The 15,599-nt window shown below is 44.9% G+C and overlaps 1 protein-coding gene across 1 annotated transcript; it reads left to right on the plus strand.

Annotated features, from left to right (window-relative positions):
* The first annotated feature begins 633 nt into the window (after positions 1 to 633).
* RAB33B (RAB33B, member RAS oncogene family) lies at positions 634 to 8,955 on the plus strand. The gene is made up of 2 exons (XM_061993906.1): positions 634 to 1,028; positions 6,970 to 8,955. The coding sequence occupies exons 1-2, from the start codon at positions 780 to 782 to the stop codon at positions 7,411 to 7,413; spliced, it is 693 nt and encodes a 230-aa protein (XP_061849890.1). The 5' UTR covers positions 634 to 779; the 3' UTR covers positions 7,414 to 8,955.
* Positions 8,956 to 15,599: the final 6,644 nt, after the last annotated feature.

The following is a 15,599-nucleotide window of genomic DNA, read 5'->3' on the forward strand; positions in this document are numbered from 1 at the left end:
ACCATCTTTTAGTTTGTGTGTTTACAAATGACATTCAGGGTGAATTGTTCCATCACCTTTCCAGGGATGGAGGTGAGGCTGACTTGCCTGTAGTTTCCCGGGTCCCCTTTCCTGTGCTTTTTGAAGACTGGAATGATGTCCTTTCTCCAGTCCTAAGGCAACCTCACCTGTGCTCCATAGTCACTCAAAGATAATGGAGAGCAGCTTGAGGTGAACCTGCTTTAGCTGGCTCTGAAGGTCCACTACCATTCTGTTTCTGTGACTTTTTCACTGAGATGGCTGTTGGGACACTGGCAGGGGCTGCCCAGGGAGGTGGTGGAGTCCCCATCCCTGGAGATACTGAAAAGCCGTGTAGATGAGGTGCTGAGGGACGCGGTTTAGTGGTGGACGTGGCAGTGCCAGGTTGTCGGTTGACTGTGATGATCTTTTCCATCCGAGACCCATGTACAACGCTAAGGCGCCGCCCGGCTCGCCCCCGCGCTGGCGCCGCGCGGCCCCGCCGCCTCCCGACAGCTCGTCGGTGCGCTGCTGTGCTGGCGCGCGCAGACGCCGCGCCCGGCGATTGGCGGAGGGTGGGCGGGCCCGGGGCTCTCGCGAGGCCTCGCAGGCCATGGGCGGGCGCGGGCCGGGGCGCCGGCCGCGCGCGCTGGCGGCTGCCGCCTCTGCCCGGGGCAGTGGTTAACGGGGCGCGCGCCCGGCCGCTGCGCGCGGGGAGGAGGAGGAGGAGGAGGAGAGGAAGAGCGGGGCGGCCACGTCCCCGAACCGATCCGCCCTGAGCGATGATGTCCGCTGCGGCCGACCTGGAGTCCTCGCTGGAGCTGAGCCTGACGAGCAGCGGAACGCTCCCCGGCGGGCTGCCCCCCGCCCGCTCTCGTATCTTCAAGATCATCGTCATCGGGGACTCCAACGTGGGGAAGACGTGCCTCACCTACCGCTTCTGCGCCGGCCGCTTTCCCCAGCGCACTGAGGCCACCATCGGCGTGGACTTCCGCGAGCGCGCCGTCACCATCGACGGCGAGCGCATCAAGGTACCGCCGGCTCCGGCACGGGGCTGGGGAAAGGGGGGTGCTCGGCGCCATCTCCGCCGCCCTGCTCGGCCCTGCGAGCCCCGGGCAAGGCCATCGGCGGTCGGAGCTCTTCCCACTGCGGCCTGGTGCTGGCCTCCCTCCGTCCTGCGGACAGCGACCGCTTTGGGCCTTGCCCGATGGCAAGATCCGGGGGTACGAGGGATATGTATGTGTGCACCACCGGGCCCGACGCGGCTGCTGACTGAAGGTAGCTGCCCGAGCCAGGTATAGGGCTCCAGCATCGCAGTCGGTAACAGCAGGGAGAGTAGGAGAAGCGCGTGGAGAGCGAGATGCGGATGCTGACGGGTGACAGGCCCGGGAGCCTGACCAGTTTACCTGCGAAGGGCAGCTGGCAGGACTGTGCGTGGCTGGCCGGAGGATTGCACATCCTGGCCGTCCCTGCTGTGCTGCACGCTCGCAGGTCTGGAGCTGCACTGGGGGGTTTGTAGGTTCTTATGTCGCCCTGCTGTAACCCCAGAATTTCAATGTCCTTGTGTTGCACAGCAGATAGCCTTGGCTGCATCTGCTCTGAAGCTTTGTTTTGCCTTGCTCCTGCTGGAAATTTAATTACTATGGGAGTTTCTATGGTGATGAGAAACTCCTACCGCAGACCGAACATTTGCACAGCTTTTTGACAGATGTCAGTCAATAATTTCTCCCTTAAAATGGACTTCTAGGTGGATCTCTCAACAGTATTTTACTGTTGGCAGTGCCTGGTATCGGCACCTTGTTGCTTCACAGAAATTCTACATCTGTGTTTATCAGTGATCACACTTAACTGACAAGTCCACAGAGCTGTGCAGATGCCAGTGGTACATGCATTCTGCTTGTAAAATGTCCCGTTAAGAAGTTGAACATTGCTCATGAGTGAATCACTTTATGAGTGTTAGCAATGTGTTATAATATTTAATGCTTTGTTTAGGATTCTCTTAAGATTGCTGCATATTTAGGGAGATGTGGTACAGAGCTGGACAGTGCCAGGTTGGATGTCTGTCTCATATTTGACCATTAGTTTTTGCAGCGATTATGGGTTTAACTAAAGCTTAGTCTTGCAACATTAAATTTAGTGAAACAATGGCGTCGTTGCACTGTGAAGCAAATTTATAAAATGTATAAAATATTCCTAGCCTGCCCAGTAGATATATAAAGGCTAGTGGTGATCCTAACAGGCATTTGCCTGCTTACAAATGCAGATTGTTTACTAGGAGTAACATGATTTTAAACCAAATCCGTTTCTACTTCTCTGTTACAGTTTGTTTCCATAAGCAGAGTTCAATATTGTGTAGCAAAAGGGAGTAACACTAGTCTTGTAATGGTACTTTTGCATTTATTATCATCAGGCTTTGTAAGTACAGCTTGCAGTCACTTGGCTGAAAGCTATAGTTTTTCCTTGTTACTTACTGGTTAAAGAAATTGCAGAAGGCATGTAAATGCATTTGCTTTCCTTCTCATCTGGGGTTTTTTTTCACCTCATATCCTTGTTTTTAACTAAAAAAAAGGAAAAAAATTAAGGATCATAGTTATTCTTTTCCTTTTTTAAATCACCAACCATCACTTCTTTGGCTGATAGCTGAGATTCTGTATTCCCTGCTCGTTTCTGTGAGTGACAGAGGAGAGAACCTTCTGATGGATATCTTCCTGTCAACAGTATCTTATAGACTGGCATTTTCACGACCTCTGGATTACACCTGGCTTTTGTTGGAGGGCAGTGAAGAAGAACAGAGCCTAATCCACAGTTCTGTGATGCTTCACTTAGGTTATTGTGCTGTTTTGTTATATATGTTCTGCTGGGTTGTTTTGCTGCATGTTTGAGAGTACACCTGCTGAGTACACCAGGTTTGGCTGAGGGACACGGAAAACCTCAGGAGGGTCTTTGGAGACGTGTTGTTTTCCAGGAAGGTCTGTTTCAGCTTTAAAAGGAATAAACTTTTTTATTATGGCCAGGACTCTAACTTTTCAGAGGGATGCTGCATGGTGTCAAGTATGCCCCAGTTTTGGAGTTTTACCACTTCCTCTCACTTATCTTCACCTTCCTTGCTCGTAGCAGTGAGCTCCAGCAGTGCCTGTTGAACCAGGAAAGAGAAGCTCAGATGAACCAAATCAACTGCTGTTCTTGGTGTGCCCTGAAGGGCTTGCTGAGCAGAGGGATTTTACCTCTTGGGTTGAAGGAGGTTATGAAGTAGTGTCTTCTCTTTCCCTCATCCCCCTTCCCCCAGCCAGCTGGATGGTCAGTCGTGTGCTGCCACAGTATTGAGCTTGTCTCTCGCAGCTGGAAAAATGCTGTGTCACTGGCAGGAACACAAGTACAGTTCATCTCCCCGGGGGTCTCCCACACAGGAATTGTGTAGAATTCCAAGACATAGAGACAAATGTATTCCTTCATAGCTTGCACAGTAGGCTAACAACTTCGTATGAAACACCAGTGCCTAGATGTGATGGATAAGTTAAAATTTTCAACAAAGAAATTATTTTCAGCCAAAATCTTTTCTTCCTCAATTGATTTAAGCATTGAAAAATTGAAGAAAACAATGATGTCACTCTTTATCGACCTACATTAACAGAGCAAAGGTTGCCAATGAAATTCAAAGAAAAAAGTCCAAACATAATACTCTGTACCTTTGAGTACACTTTTCTTCACTTCTTTTGCTCCTACACCTTGTAAAAGGAGATGTGGTTTACCATTTTGTCTTTGTTAAAGGCCACTTATGTTTTTACCAGTGTGTTTGAACCATGCATGATAAAGGAGTCCTTGTTTAGAAAACAGCCTCTCTGCATCCACAAAAAGGAGTGTCAGAAAGTGGGAGGTGATAGCTGAGTCAATATATCTAAGTACCAATTGTCTTTCCTAGGGAGTGGGATCAAAAGTGATCCTGACCACAGTTTTATTGGCTGAATTGTGCTGTTAAACCACATTTTCAAACCACACATTTTGAAGGAACATTACAAAAAATGTGCTTCATTGAAGGTGAGTGGTACTGAGCTAATAATGAAACAGTGATCTTAATTCAGCAGTGCATATCTGTTAATGTGCAACAGCATTAATTAATTTGTTGAAGCAAATTACAGTAACACTTTTAGTGTTGTTTTATAGTAGAGCAACTATTTTTCATAGGCCAGAAGTGGAATAGTTTCCTCAAGTTCATCCAGTGAGAGGGATGAAGAAACTTCTAAAGTGTGAAGTTCTCTGTCCTGGGTAAGAATTTACCTCTCAGTGCAAATGATTTTGTGTGAAGAACGTGAATGTTTTTAATTTGAGATAATACCCTTCAAGCTTGAAAGCCTCGTGTAAATACAGGTTTAGAGGAACTGTAGTTTAAGGTTAGCTTGGGAGATGTGTAAACCTTTCATTTCCTTTTCTCTACGCGAGGCTGGCAGTACACTTGTGGATCTTTGCTTGACTGAAGCATGACTGGTTTCTGCTCTGTGAATGGAGTGGGTAGAGAAGTGCAGGTTCACAGCTGCCTGTGAAAATGAGCTCGGCCTTTGAATTAATTTAATATAGCATTTTTCAAGATTATCTGTCATGATTCCTTAACATGTTGTCTGAACAAAAGGATTACCGAAGTCTGCGCGTCTTTCTCCCCCTTTAATTTGTCAAATTCCAAAGTAACAAAATCTTTCCATGAGTCTCCTGACTTTATAATGTTTTATAAGTGCATAGAACTGAAAGGATCTCTTGTCTGGTTAGGTAAATGATTCTTACCCAAATTTAGGTGCCTATATTTGATCTGATTGTCCAGATTCCCTTACCAGACCATGGAGATGCAGTCAGTTGTGTTTAGAGTTTAGTACCACTGGTAAAAAGCAGGTGTTTGCTCTAAAGTGAGATGAACTGCAACTGACTACTGTTTTCTGCGATCAGAGGCCAGGGTGCCTTGCCTTGCATTTCTTAGTAATCTTAATGACCCTTTCAGTAGCAGCACATAGCTCTTTTTAAGGCTGAGGATCAGCAGCTGCAGACACTGGCCTAGACTACAGAAGCCAAGCTGCTCAGATGTTCTTGTGTAAATTCTCAGTTCCTCTGATGAAACCAGTGACTGCCATTTCCACCTGCTCCAGTCTGAGTTGTTCTGGAGGATGGGTGACCAGGATTGAAGAGAACGTTGCAGAAAAAGTCACACCGTGCTGAAACACCACTTGCTCTTTTTCCTTGACTCTGCACTAGTGATTCATAACATCCCGTGACTGACTTGTGTATCTGGATCATCATCTGTTTTAATAATAGCCAAGCTGATGAATCCTGCACTTGTAGGAAAAGTCTTTATTATTAGTCACTGTTATCAAGACTTTGCATCTGCTCCTGTTCAGTTTTACTCTATTTCTGTTGTTCTGGCTCTGAAAAAAACCCCTATTGATGTGACACTGTAAACCTGCTCTCTGTCAGTGATACATCTTAGCTTCTTGCCATCAGCAAATTTCACTGGCACTTGGGTTTCTTTTTTTTAAATACCAGAATTGCTGGTAAAATTGGTAAACAGGGCAACTTTCAAGACACTTGCAATTTCTAAATAAGCCTTACTGAAACATTTGGATGAAAGGGATGCAGAACTATGGTAATGGGAGAGTAATTTCATCAGGGGAAGATGCCGGCTGTACCTTTCATAGGAACAGATTGAATTTTAAATTTATCTTCATCGTTTACAGAACATTTAATATTCCCTGAATTCTGAGGCTGAAGAAAAACTCTCCTTTCACTCCCAGGGAGGAGACATTTCTATCTGACATTTTCTGCTCAAAGTTCAAAGCTGAAGTATTAATCAAACTGCCTCAGCCTCAGGGATCAGCTCTCCCTGACAGACAGGACCCAAAAAATACAATGTTGTCTTTCAGAGTTAACACAGTCACTAAGGTGTTTGTGACAGAGCCCCACACAAGTTTATGTCTTAGAGTGCACAGTTAATCTGGTGTTGTAGGTGAGCCGGCTCTGCCTGCTGTGTGTTGCAGTCCCACAGCTCCTGGAGAGCAAGTTTGCTCAGGTAACATGGCTGTGTCCAATAAGCGCACAAATCTGTAGCATACTCTGAGCACTCCAGGCTTCTGTTCTACCAGGTTGATTGATGCATTTAATTTTTTTTAGTTGTAGCTACATGTTTCTTTTTGGTTTGTTTTAATCTGGACCCTAGGAGTTTGAAAGCATTTCAATTCTTCTGAATGTTCTTTTGTCCCTTACACTTTCTAAGCTTCAAACAAATATGTTCTGCATATTTGAGGCAGAATGATGTGTACCTGTAGACAACAGTAGCATGTTAAACTAACAGGAGGATTCTGCTGTTTTGGTTTTTTTACTTTTATGTGTGCTTTGATACTGCAAACCACAGTAGAGTCCTAGTTCAAGCATTAAATAAGCTCAAGTTAGAGATTCGTCACAGGAGGATTTGATTCCAATAGATACGCTGCAGAGAAAGATGTCTTTGTCCTGTTGGTGGTGTTGGTGTTATTCATGTATGGCTTGATTTCTTCCTCCTTCTCCTAGTACTATAATAGACAGTTAACTTCCTGCTGAGAACAAAGCTTTGGGGAAGACAATATTATTTTTGGCTATTACAAAAATACATGTTGTTCTTTCCAAAAAAAAAAAGTGCCATTGCCAAGACTTCAGTGTTTCTTTATGTAAAAATCTTCCAAAATACTTGCTCCATTAAACTCTGAGAAATTGATATTTGCAATCAAGTCGCATCACCCTTTCTTCTTGGCTTCAGTAAGGAGCAACTGTGAAGGCAAAAGTTGTGTGAGCAATTGTGTGAAAGCAACCATTTTCTTCAGCACAAACTCTTCAGTATGATGGATTCCAAAGAGCTGATTGCTGTGGTCGTGTGGCTCCCTTAGCTGCAGGGGATTTGTGTGATTTTCCAATGTGAGTAATGAGCCATTTTTTTTCCTCTTGCTGTCACTCTCTTTTCAGATCCAGCTGTGGGATACGGCGGGCCAGGAGCGCTTCCGGAAGAGCATGGTGCAGCACTACTACAGGAACGTACACGCGGTCGTGTTCGTGTATGATATGACAAACATTGCCAGTTTTCACAGTCTGCCCTCATGGATAGAGGAGTGCAAACAGCACCTTCTTGCCAACGATATACCGCGGATTCTTGTTGGAAATAAATGTGACCTGAGGAGCGCTATTCAGGTGCCTACGGACTTGGCCCAGAAGTTTGCTGATACTCACAGTATGCCGTTATTTGAAACCTCTGCCAAAAACCCCAATGACAATGACCATGTGGAGGCCATATTTATGACGCTGGCTCACAAGCTTAAAAGTCACAAGCCTTTAATGCTTAGTCAACCCCCAGATCACAGTGAAATACATATAAAGCCTGAACCGAAACCTGCCATGACCTGCTGGTGTTAAGTCATGTGATTATCAGCTGTCACACGTTGTCTTGTTTGCAAACGCTTCAGAATTATGATCTTGGCAAAGTTTCGGGTTTTGGTAGTAACGGAAGCGAATCGCTTTGGCACTTTAATGTGGGTTATATTTTTATTGGTTTTCTGGTGTAGATGTGCCCATCTCATGTTCTTGCACTTTGTAATTGTACTTTCTGAATGACTAAAGTTTCACTATAAATACACGGGAAAGTAAACCTTACAAGTAAAGTTTTGAGAAAGCAATTCTACTTGAGCTCTTGCTGCCTGAGATTGTTCTCATCACTTGTGATAGGGTTATAAATAGTAAGGTAATTCACTAACATTTTTGGTTGCTACTTGCATCAGAGTAATGTAGGAGAAAAGTGTTTTTTGTGACAGCCAGTTAGCTTGCTTTTTGGGCCAGTGAGTGAGGAGATTTTTGGCATATGAAGGAACATTTGGTGACTGCTAGCAAATTGCTGAGCAAGTACCTTTTTATTTTCAAAACAAACCCCAGGATTGTCAGATAAAGTTTGAGCTGACAGTGTAGGTGCAAACTGCTAGCTTTTGGACTGTCATTCCACTGTAAACTTTGATTCTTCATGGCAATGGTAAGAGAATTGACAAACTTGTCCCTACCTCTAGACAATTATTTGATACTTAAAACTTAGCTAACTTTTTGTCGCTAGTATGGAAAACTAAACTCTGCATTCCTCCTCACAGAAAGTACTGTAGCACGGGATCTGAGGTAGATCTGGGGCTGTAACTGTCTATAACTTCTCTGACCTTACTAAAACTTCAATGAGGGCTTTTTTCTGAAGATGTGGTATCTGAGTTGAGGGTCCCAGGGTAAGTAAAAACACTTCAGTGAATGTAAGATTGAGTGAAGGTGGCAAAGGCATGCTGATTTTCAAAGACAGAGGTTTCAGAGGATTATAGTGGCAAGGAATGTCTTTCAAATATCTTGAAAAAAAACTTTTTATAACCAACTTAGTGACATATTTTAGGGATGGAAATGCTTAGGACAAAACATTAGGAATATGAGACTTCCTTAAAACACTTTTGAATACAAAACAAAATAGGCCATGGAATGTGGAGACAAATATGCCAAGTATGTCCTCTATTACAAATTTGTGAACTAAAACCTCTTTGTGGAGTGTCATGGCTGTGTGGGGCATCCTTGGCATTACTACTTAGTCAGTAACTTGGGTCAGGTGAAGGACATAATGACTTGTCACACACTTCTATGTTCTCATAATTGCAACTTTTATTTTAGTTCTCTCTGAAGGTCAAGCTTCGTACTGAAAATGGTGCTGTTGCAGGTATTTACATAAAGGGAAACGTTCTTACAAACTCTAGAAGTGCCCTAGTATTCATGCACATGGTTGCTGCACATTAGGGTTTTTTTGGGGTTTTTTTTGTCTCATGTCTTCATCATGATGCTATAGCTAAGAAGCATCAAAATACGTGGGGTTTTTATGTGTACTGTAATCTCCCCAAAGCAAAACTTCGCTGAGCCAATAAAGTGTCTGCGTTACTCAAGAAATGGCTCCACCCTGGTCATTTTTTCCAGCTCTCTCAACTAGAGTTTTAAAAGATGCCTTTCCAGATACAGTGAGAATGGATGACGACCCCTAATGAAAGTACTGTCTTTAATCTTATTTCATCTCTAAAATATGGTTTAATGGTTTAAAAATGAGTTACATTCTGACTTTGATGGGAGGGAGTAGCATGGGAGTCCAGACAAGACCCCGATGGTGGATTCTACCCCCTCTCAGACTTTCACACCTTCATCTGTGACTCATGGGGATTTTCCTACCTGGGATGGGAAACACGGCACGGCAGAACAAACCCATCAGTAACAGTTTTTCCCTCAAACACCACAGCTTTTCACAAAGTGACCAGTGCAATGCTTGTCTAGAGCTTTGATCGATACCAGGCCAAAAATTGCTGGTTTTTGTCTTTGAATCCCGTAACATTTGGTCTTGCACTGGGAGGGCAGCTGCTCTGTTTTTGCAGCTGGTCATGGACCCATTACCCAATGCATCCTGCGTGACACAGGAATTAGCTTGGAATTGAACCCTGCACTAATATTTTCCCCAACTGAACATTTACTAACTTGCTGCTGTTATACATTCATTGGAAATTGTGTTCCTTTTCCCTTTTTGGTGAATATTTTCATTTCCCCCTGGATATATAATTGGAATGGTCTTTTTTTTCAGTCTCCCAGAGCCCTGCTTTCAAGGCCATTGACTGATATTTTGTTACATCTCAATTGCCATAGAGAAAGCCACATACCATTTTTAAATTAATAATACTGTTACTTTTCAAGGGGGAGTCTGGCTTCCCATGCAAAGGGACACAAAAGTAACATGCAATCTTAAACCTGAACTTGTAGGTAGCATTCAAAATCAACTCTATTCTAGGACTTGCAAAAAACCACTACTTTGAGTTTGAGGGTTGGGGGTCATTTCCTGTCTGTTGGCACTGGCTGCCCAAAGGAGGCCTCAGTGGGGGCTGTGAGGCAACTCTGAGAGCCAAAGAGCTGCTGCCGGTTTCCAGTGTTGTCCTGGGAGTCGCTGGGCTCTGTACAGCTGCACAATCAGCCTCACAGAGGCTGACGCCTGTTGAAGCACTTGCTGAAGGCAGCTCCTTGTTCTGAAGGCACCTTCTTGTTCTGCAGAGCCCAAAGGCAGGCATGGGAAAGGTAAAAGCTGCTAGCCAGCCTGGGACCATCACTCGGGCTGAATCCTGCCCTGCGCAGATGTCGCTTGTATTGTTTTCTGCCTTTGCTGAATCCCCTCTGGTTAATGTGAATCTTGATGCAATACTTAGCTAATATTTCACATGAATGAAAAGCAAGTTTCCCAACAACACCAATAATCATTTCAAGAAAATCAGAGCCCTTTCCTCTTCCTGCTTTTGTCACCTCTGAAAAACAAGCTGGCATTGATGTAATGTGCCTGCGGACCAGGGATTGAGTGGTGCTCATTGACCAGACACGCCTTGTAGTTGCTACTAAGAGTGAGAATGTCAGAGCCTTAAGGTAAGCAGGCTGAGTGGAGCACAGGCTGTTTGTGTCTCTGTACCAGCAGACCCAGCCCTCTCTTCTGCTGCATTCACCTCAGTGGAAAAGGCTGCTCTGTGCCTTTAGCTAAACCAGTGGTAGCAGCTCAGAAGCAGCCCAGCAGACAGGCACATGGCATTTAACAAATGAGGTGCCCCTCCCCTTTGTTTTTCTGATTTGGTTGTTTTGATAATGATAATTATTATTTGAAATAAATGGTACCTCTTAAAGAAAAATATAAAAAAGGGAGGGGGTGCATGTTTTCGATTTCTATCTGCTTATGTCTTATTTTGAAACCTGTAGGGTGCACTTGAGTCTTAGGGTCTCTGTTTCCAGTAAGAGATGGAGTCAGAAAACAAACTTTGCTCATACATTTAAAAACAATGATGTCAGAACCTCCACCAGATCCTTCAAGTAGTTGCTTGCTTCTAGAGAATCAAGGAAAACCAAATATATTTGACAACACCCAAGAGCTCAAAGGGGCCTCTCCTTTTACCTGCTCCTATCCATCATAATCCATCTTTCTTTTGTGTCCTGCTTTAAAACAAGTAACTGCAGGACTGTGGCCTTGTCTCTGTGTTTGACTGTAAAAGCAGTACACAAAAGACAGTCAGATCTTCATTTTGTAAGATAATGGTGGGTTTTTTCCCCTCCAATAGTACTGATATTTTTCAGCAGGAAGTATACAGAGCACCGTTTTTTTTTTAAAGGGTGAGCATTGTCTCTGTAACATCTCATATGCTCCCTTTTAAACAGGCTTTCTGGTTCAGACACAGTCAACCCCCTGAAAAACAGATACAAGTTGCATAGCTACATCTGTAAGCACACAACACCAGTCACTACAACGTGGAGCCTGTGTGATTACAGCCCATACACACATGTGCAGGCACATACACAGGGGTATTAAATGAAAAGGAAGAGCCAACTGGTGCCAATGTGTGCATAGCAAAAGTGAGAGTCATAAGACCATAATCTTTGCTCGGTACTTCCTTTTTTCACTGTTTTGTTTACTGTTTGCATCACCCCTTTGAAAAGGTCACAGTCAGAAAAAGACTGTTGTGAGGCAATACAGTAAATTCCCTCTTCATTTATTTAGTTAGTTACTTTTAGAACTACCATTCTATGATTCTATGATCTCCTTCCCCCACCCCTCCCTTTTTCCCTGGGAATGGGGAATGTGGTCAGTCCCTCACAGATGGTCTCTGCCTCCTAGAGAAGAACAACTCTTCTCTTCTGGAAGATGCTGCTTAAAAAGTGATTGTTGAGGCACCGAATTGGCTCAGCCCCAAAACTGGGTCTGACTCAGAGCTGGCGAAAGATTCAAGCACCCTCTTACAGGAGCCACCATTACAGCCACTTCCCCATTACCAGAAATGGCTCCACACAAACCCATGACAATGGTGGTGATGAGATATAAATATACTTTAAATTTATTTTATATATATATATAGTCATAAAATGAAGACCATAAAATATGTACATTCATAAATAGATTCTTTTTAGACATCATAAACACACATGATTTGGCATCTTAAGCCGCATTTTTGTGAGGGGAGCTGCAGAGAATGCCAACTTTTTGTTAGGTTAGCGAGGTGACCGTGTGGTACATGACACTTGTGGGAGCTCAGCGCCAGCATCCACTGTCAAACTGCAGCTCTCGGGCTTTATGGGTAAAGGGCTGGTTCATGTAGCAAAGACTTGGGTCAATCAGGTTGCTAAGCTGACTGCACAGAGCAAAATAAAAGCCACAGAGGCAACTCCTCTGAGATAGAGTTAAGGCAAAGAGTGTGGCAAATAAGACCACCAGCTGTGATCCTAAATGAGTCTCGAGATTATTGGGAGGCAGGAGGGGGCAAGGGTTTAATAATCTTTTAGTATAGACGCTATATAGACAGAAACTAATATTGACTTAAAAAAAAGTGCTGGGTGTATTTAAAAGCACAAAGTTGGGAAAAAATGTCAGAAGATGAAGGATGAAATACAAACCAAAATAATTTGTTGTTGTAAAACTAGGATGCCGTATAAATGTCACGTCAATTAAAGAGAACACATTTTTCTGGTAGTACTCAAGCTGTAACTATAAAAAAACCCCAACAGCAGAAATTACTGCAGCAGCTCAGAAGTGCAAGTGAAACTGTGGAGTTTTATAGTGTGTGTCAGATCGACCTGAAGAGGTGCAGGACACAGAAGGTACTGTCTTTACATAAAAACTGCCTGGGAAGGCTGGGAAATACTGTTTGCTTTGATGGGCTTTACCTCCTCAAGGTAAGAGTGAAATCCAAAGGCTTTTCCCCACACTTATACGTTAGTGCTGTGGAATCATAGAAAATCACAACTGGGAGGACACCATAAGGATCAAGAAATCAAACGGGCTGACTCCAAAAGACATGTGCTGTGCTTCAATTATATTAGGCATTTTTTCTGCTGACTACAAAAAAAAAAGAAGAAAAGCACTTTCCTTTCAGCTGCAGGCAAATATCCCTGCCTGTTTTCTGAACATACCTGTATTTCAATTGATTACTACTATTCCCATCCTTTCCCAGCTGTTTTAAGACTCTCTTCTGTAGCCTACTTTTACCTAGCAGCTAGCAGGACATTTGCACGTGGTGCAGGTTGCTGGATGATAAGGAAGCAGCAGCCAGGGAGGTAGATGAAAGAAACTGCTACATGAGAGCTTCTGAGACAGAGCAAAAGCTTTGAGGAGAAGCTCTTGATTTATCATACAATCATTTGGGTTGGAAAAGACTGTTAAGATCATTGAGTCCAACCACTAACCTCACGCTGCTAAGCTCATCAGTAAACCATGTCCCTCAGCACCTCATCTACACGGCTTTTCAATATCTCCAGGGATGGGAACTCCACCACCTCCCTGGGCAGCCCCTGCCAGTGTTTAACAACCCTCTCAGTGAATCAGTTCCTCCTAATCTTCAATCTAAACCTCCACTGTCCCAACTTGAGACCATTTCCTCAGCTGTAGAGAGTGATCATGTCTCCTCTCAGCCTCCTCCTCTCTAGGCTAAACATCCCCAGCTCATCAGACTTGTGCTCCAGACCCTTCCCCAGCTTTGTCTCTGGACATGCTCCAGCACCTCCATGTCCATCTTGTAGTGAAGGGCTAGTTCTGCGCTGAACACAGCATTTGAACTGCAGCCTCACCAGCGCTGAGTACATGGGAACAATCACCTCCTTGGTCCTGCTGGCCACACTATTTCTGATACAAGCCAGGATGCCTTCGGCCTTCTTGGCCACCTGAGCACACTGCTGGCTGCCAGCTATCCTTTTCCATGGGACAACTTTCCAGTCACTATGCCTTAAGCCTGTAGCATTGCCTGGGGTTGTTGTGGCCCAAGTGCAAGACCCAGCCCTTGGCCTTGTTGAACCTCATACGCTTGGCCTCAGCCCATCTATCCAGCCTGTCCAAGTCCCTCTGAAGAGCCTTCCTACCCTCAAGCAGGTCTATGCACTCACCCAGCTTGGTGTCATCAGTAAATTTACTGCGGGTGCATCGAGCCCCTTATCCAGATCGTTGATAAAGATGTTAAACGGAACAGGCCTCAACACTGAGCCCTGAGAAACACTTTATTTATCAAGCCAGGTAATTATTCTGCTATAAACTTGTACACTTGTGTAGTAAACAGCTTATATGCTTTCTTTAATAGGCAAGCCCTATGTATTCCTGCTGTGATTCCCCACACAAAATATTTTAGGCCAGTTCATCTACCTATAGTGAAGTTTGACTTTGATTTTTCAGTACTTGGTGCCAGAACAGAGATGTCTGTGGAACATGCAGAGCTCTGATTTTTTTTTTTTTAATCCCCAACTTCTCACTGCCTTTTGCAAGCAAAGAGGAAAGGGATTTGTGCCCAGCAAAGCTGCCTGCTTCCCATTGCCCTGCCTCTGAGCACCAGCAGCCCAGCAGCACTGAGGAGCAACAGCACCAGCTGTATCTATCTGGAGCTCACCAGCTGCCTTAGGGGGTGGTGAGACTAAACGTGTCTGTTGGTAGCAAACAGCATCCAGCAAACACCATGTAGGTCCCAAACAATTTGTAGTACTCAATGGGGTTGGGGAAAAACCAAAATGCTCCTGTCAGTCAGCGAGCACAATGTAAGTGTTGGACTGCACGGCTTAAAGAAAAATCAAATTCCCAAACAAGCTAGTTGTCAAAAAACATACCTGAAATGGTTCCCTCAGCCTCACCGTGATGCACACCCCTCCTACCCCAGCACCTTCTGGCCCTTCCTGCGGGGAAAAAACGGCTTCAGCAAATACTTTGCCCTTAGTTGAACGTTAACTCACAGAACCAGCTGCCCTGACTAACCCGATTACGCCCTGTGATTAAGTGTGGCCACTGCTAATGGAGACGCTGGCAGCCTTCACTCCTGTAGCCCGGGGATTTTGTGTACCTGGTTCTGTGCCTTGAGGAACAGAGCAGCTTGAAAGAGATGGATGTTTGGCATCAAGACCTGAGTCACGTTTGCACCTATCATTTCCCTTCAAAATGCCAAGTTACTTGGGTTCCTTAGCGGTACAGCGTGGGGAGCATGTGTGTAAGGTGTGGCACCTGTGTGCACAGGCTGTTCCGCTGCAGAACAAGCGTTGGGCTCAGGGGGGACCTGTGATTTCTACTGTTCCTCCCTGGGCTTTGCCTGCATTACTGTGTGGGCACTGCCCTGAAGTGCACCCACTGCTGCACTCACAGACCATCACCCTGGCATGTGTAACTGTAGCAGCTACAGGCCTTTGCCCGCCCCAGAGGGAACCCACACACAACCCCACAATGGTCAGGCTTGGAAGGCACCTCATCTAGTTCAACTCCCTGATAAATCTTGTGGTGCTGGGAAGGAACAGGGAAGCTGGCGCAGTTCCTGGCATTTTGCCAACAAGGAAAAGCCTGTGGAGAACAAACGCTGCTGGAGGTGCCATGGAGGTGTGTTTGCACGATAAATGAAAATCCAACAGACTCCTCTCAGCGAGAGCACAAACCATGGAAAGTCTCTGGAGATAGGGGCAGGCCCTGGGAAGGCACCTCATCAAGCATGTGGAACAGGCTACTAAATATAGCCCTGGAAGCTGCAATCAGGACTGTATTTTCTGCAATGCTAACCAGTTAGAGGGAGTGA

Source organism: Colius striatus, chromosome 3 (genome assembly GCF_028858725.1).
Source record: "Colius striatus isolate bColStr4 chromosome 3, bColStr4.1.hap1, whole genome shotgun sequence".
Taxonomy (NCBI): Eukaryota; Metazoa; Chordata; class Aves; order Coliiformes; family Coliidae; genus Colius; species Colius striatus.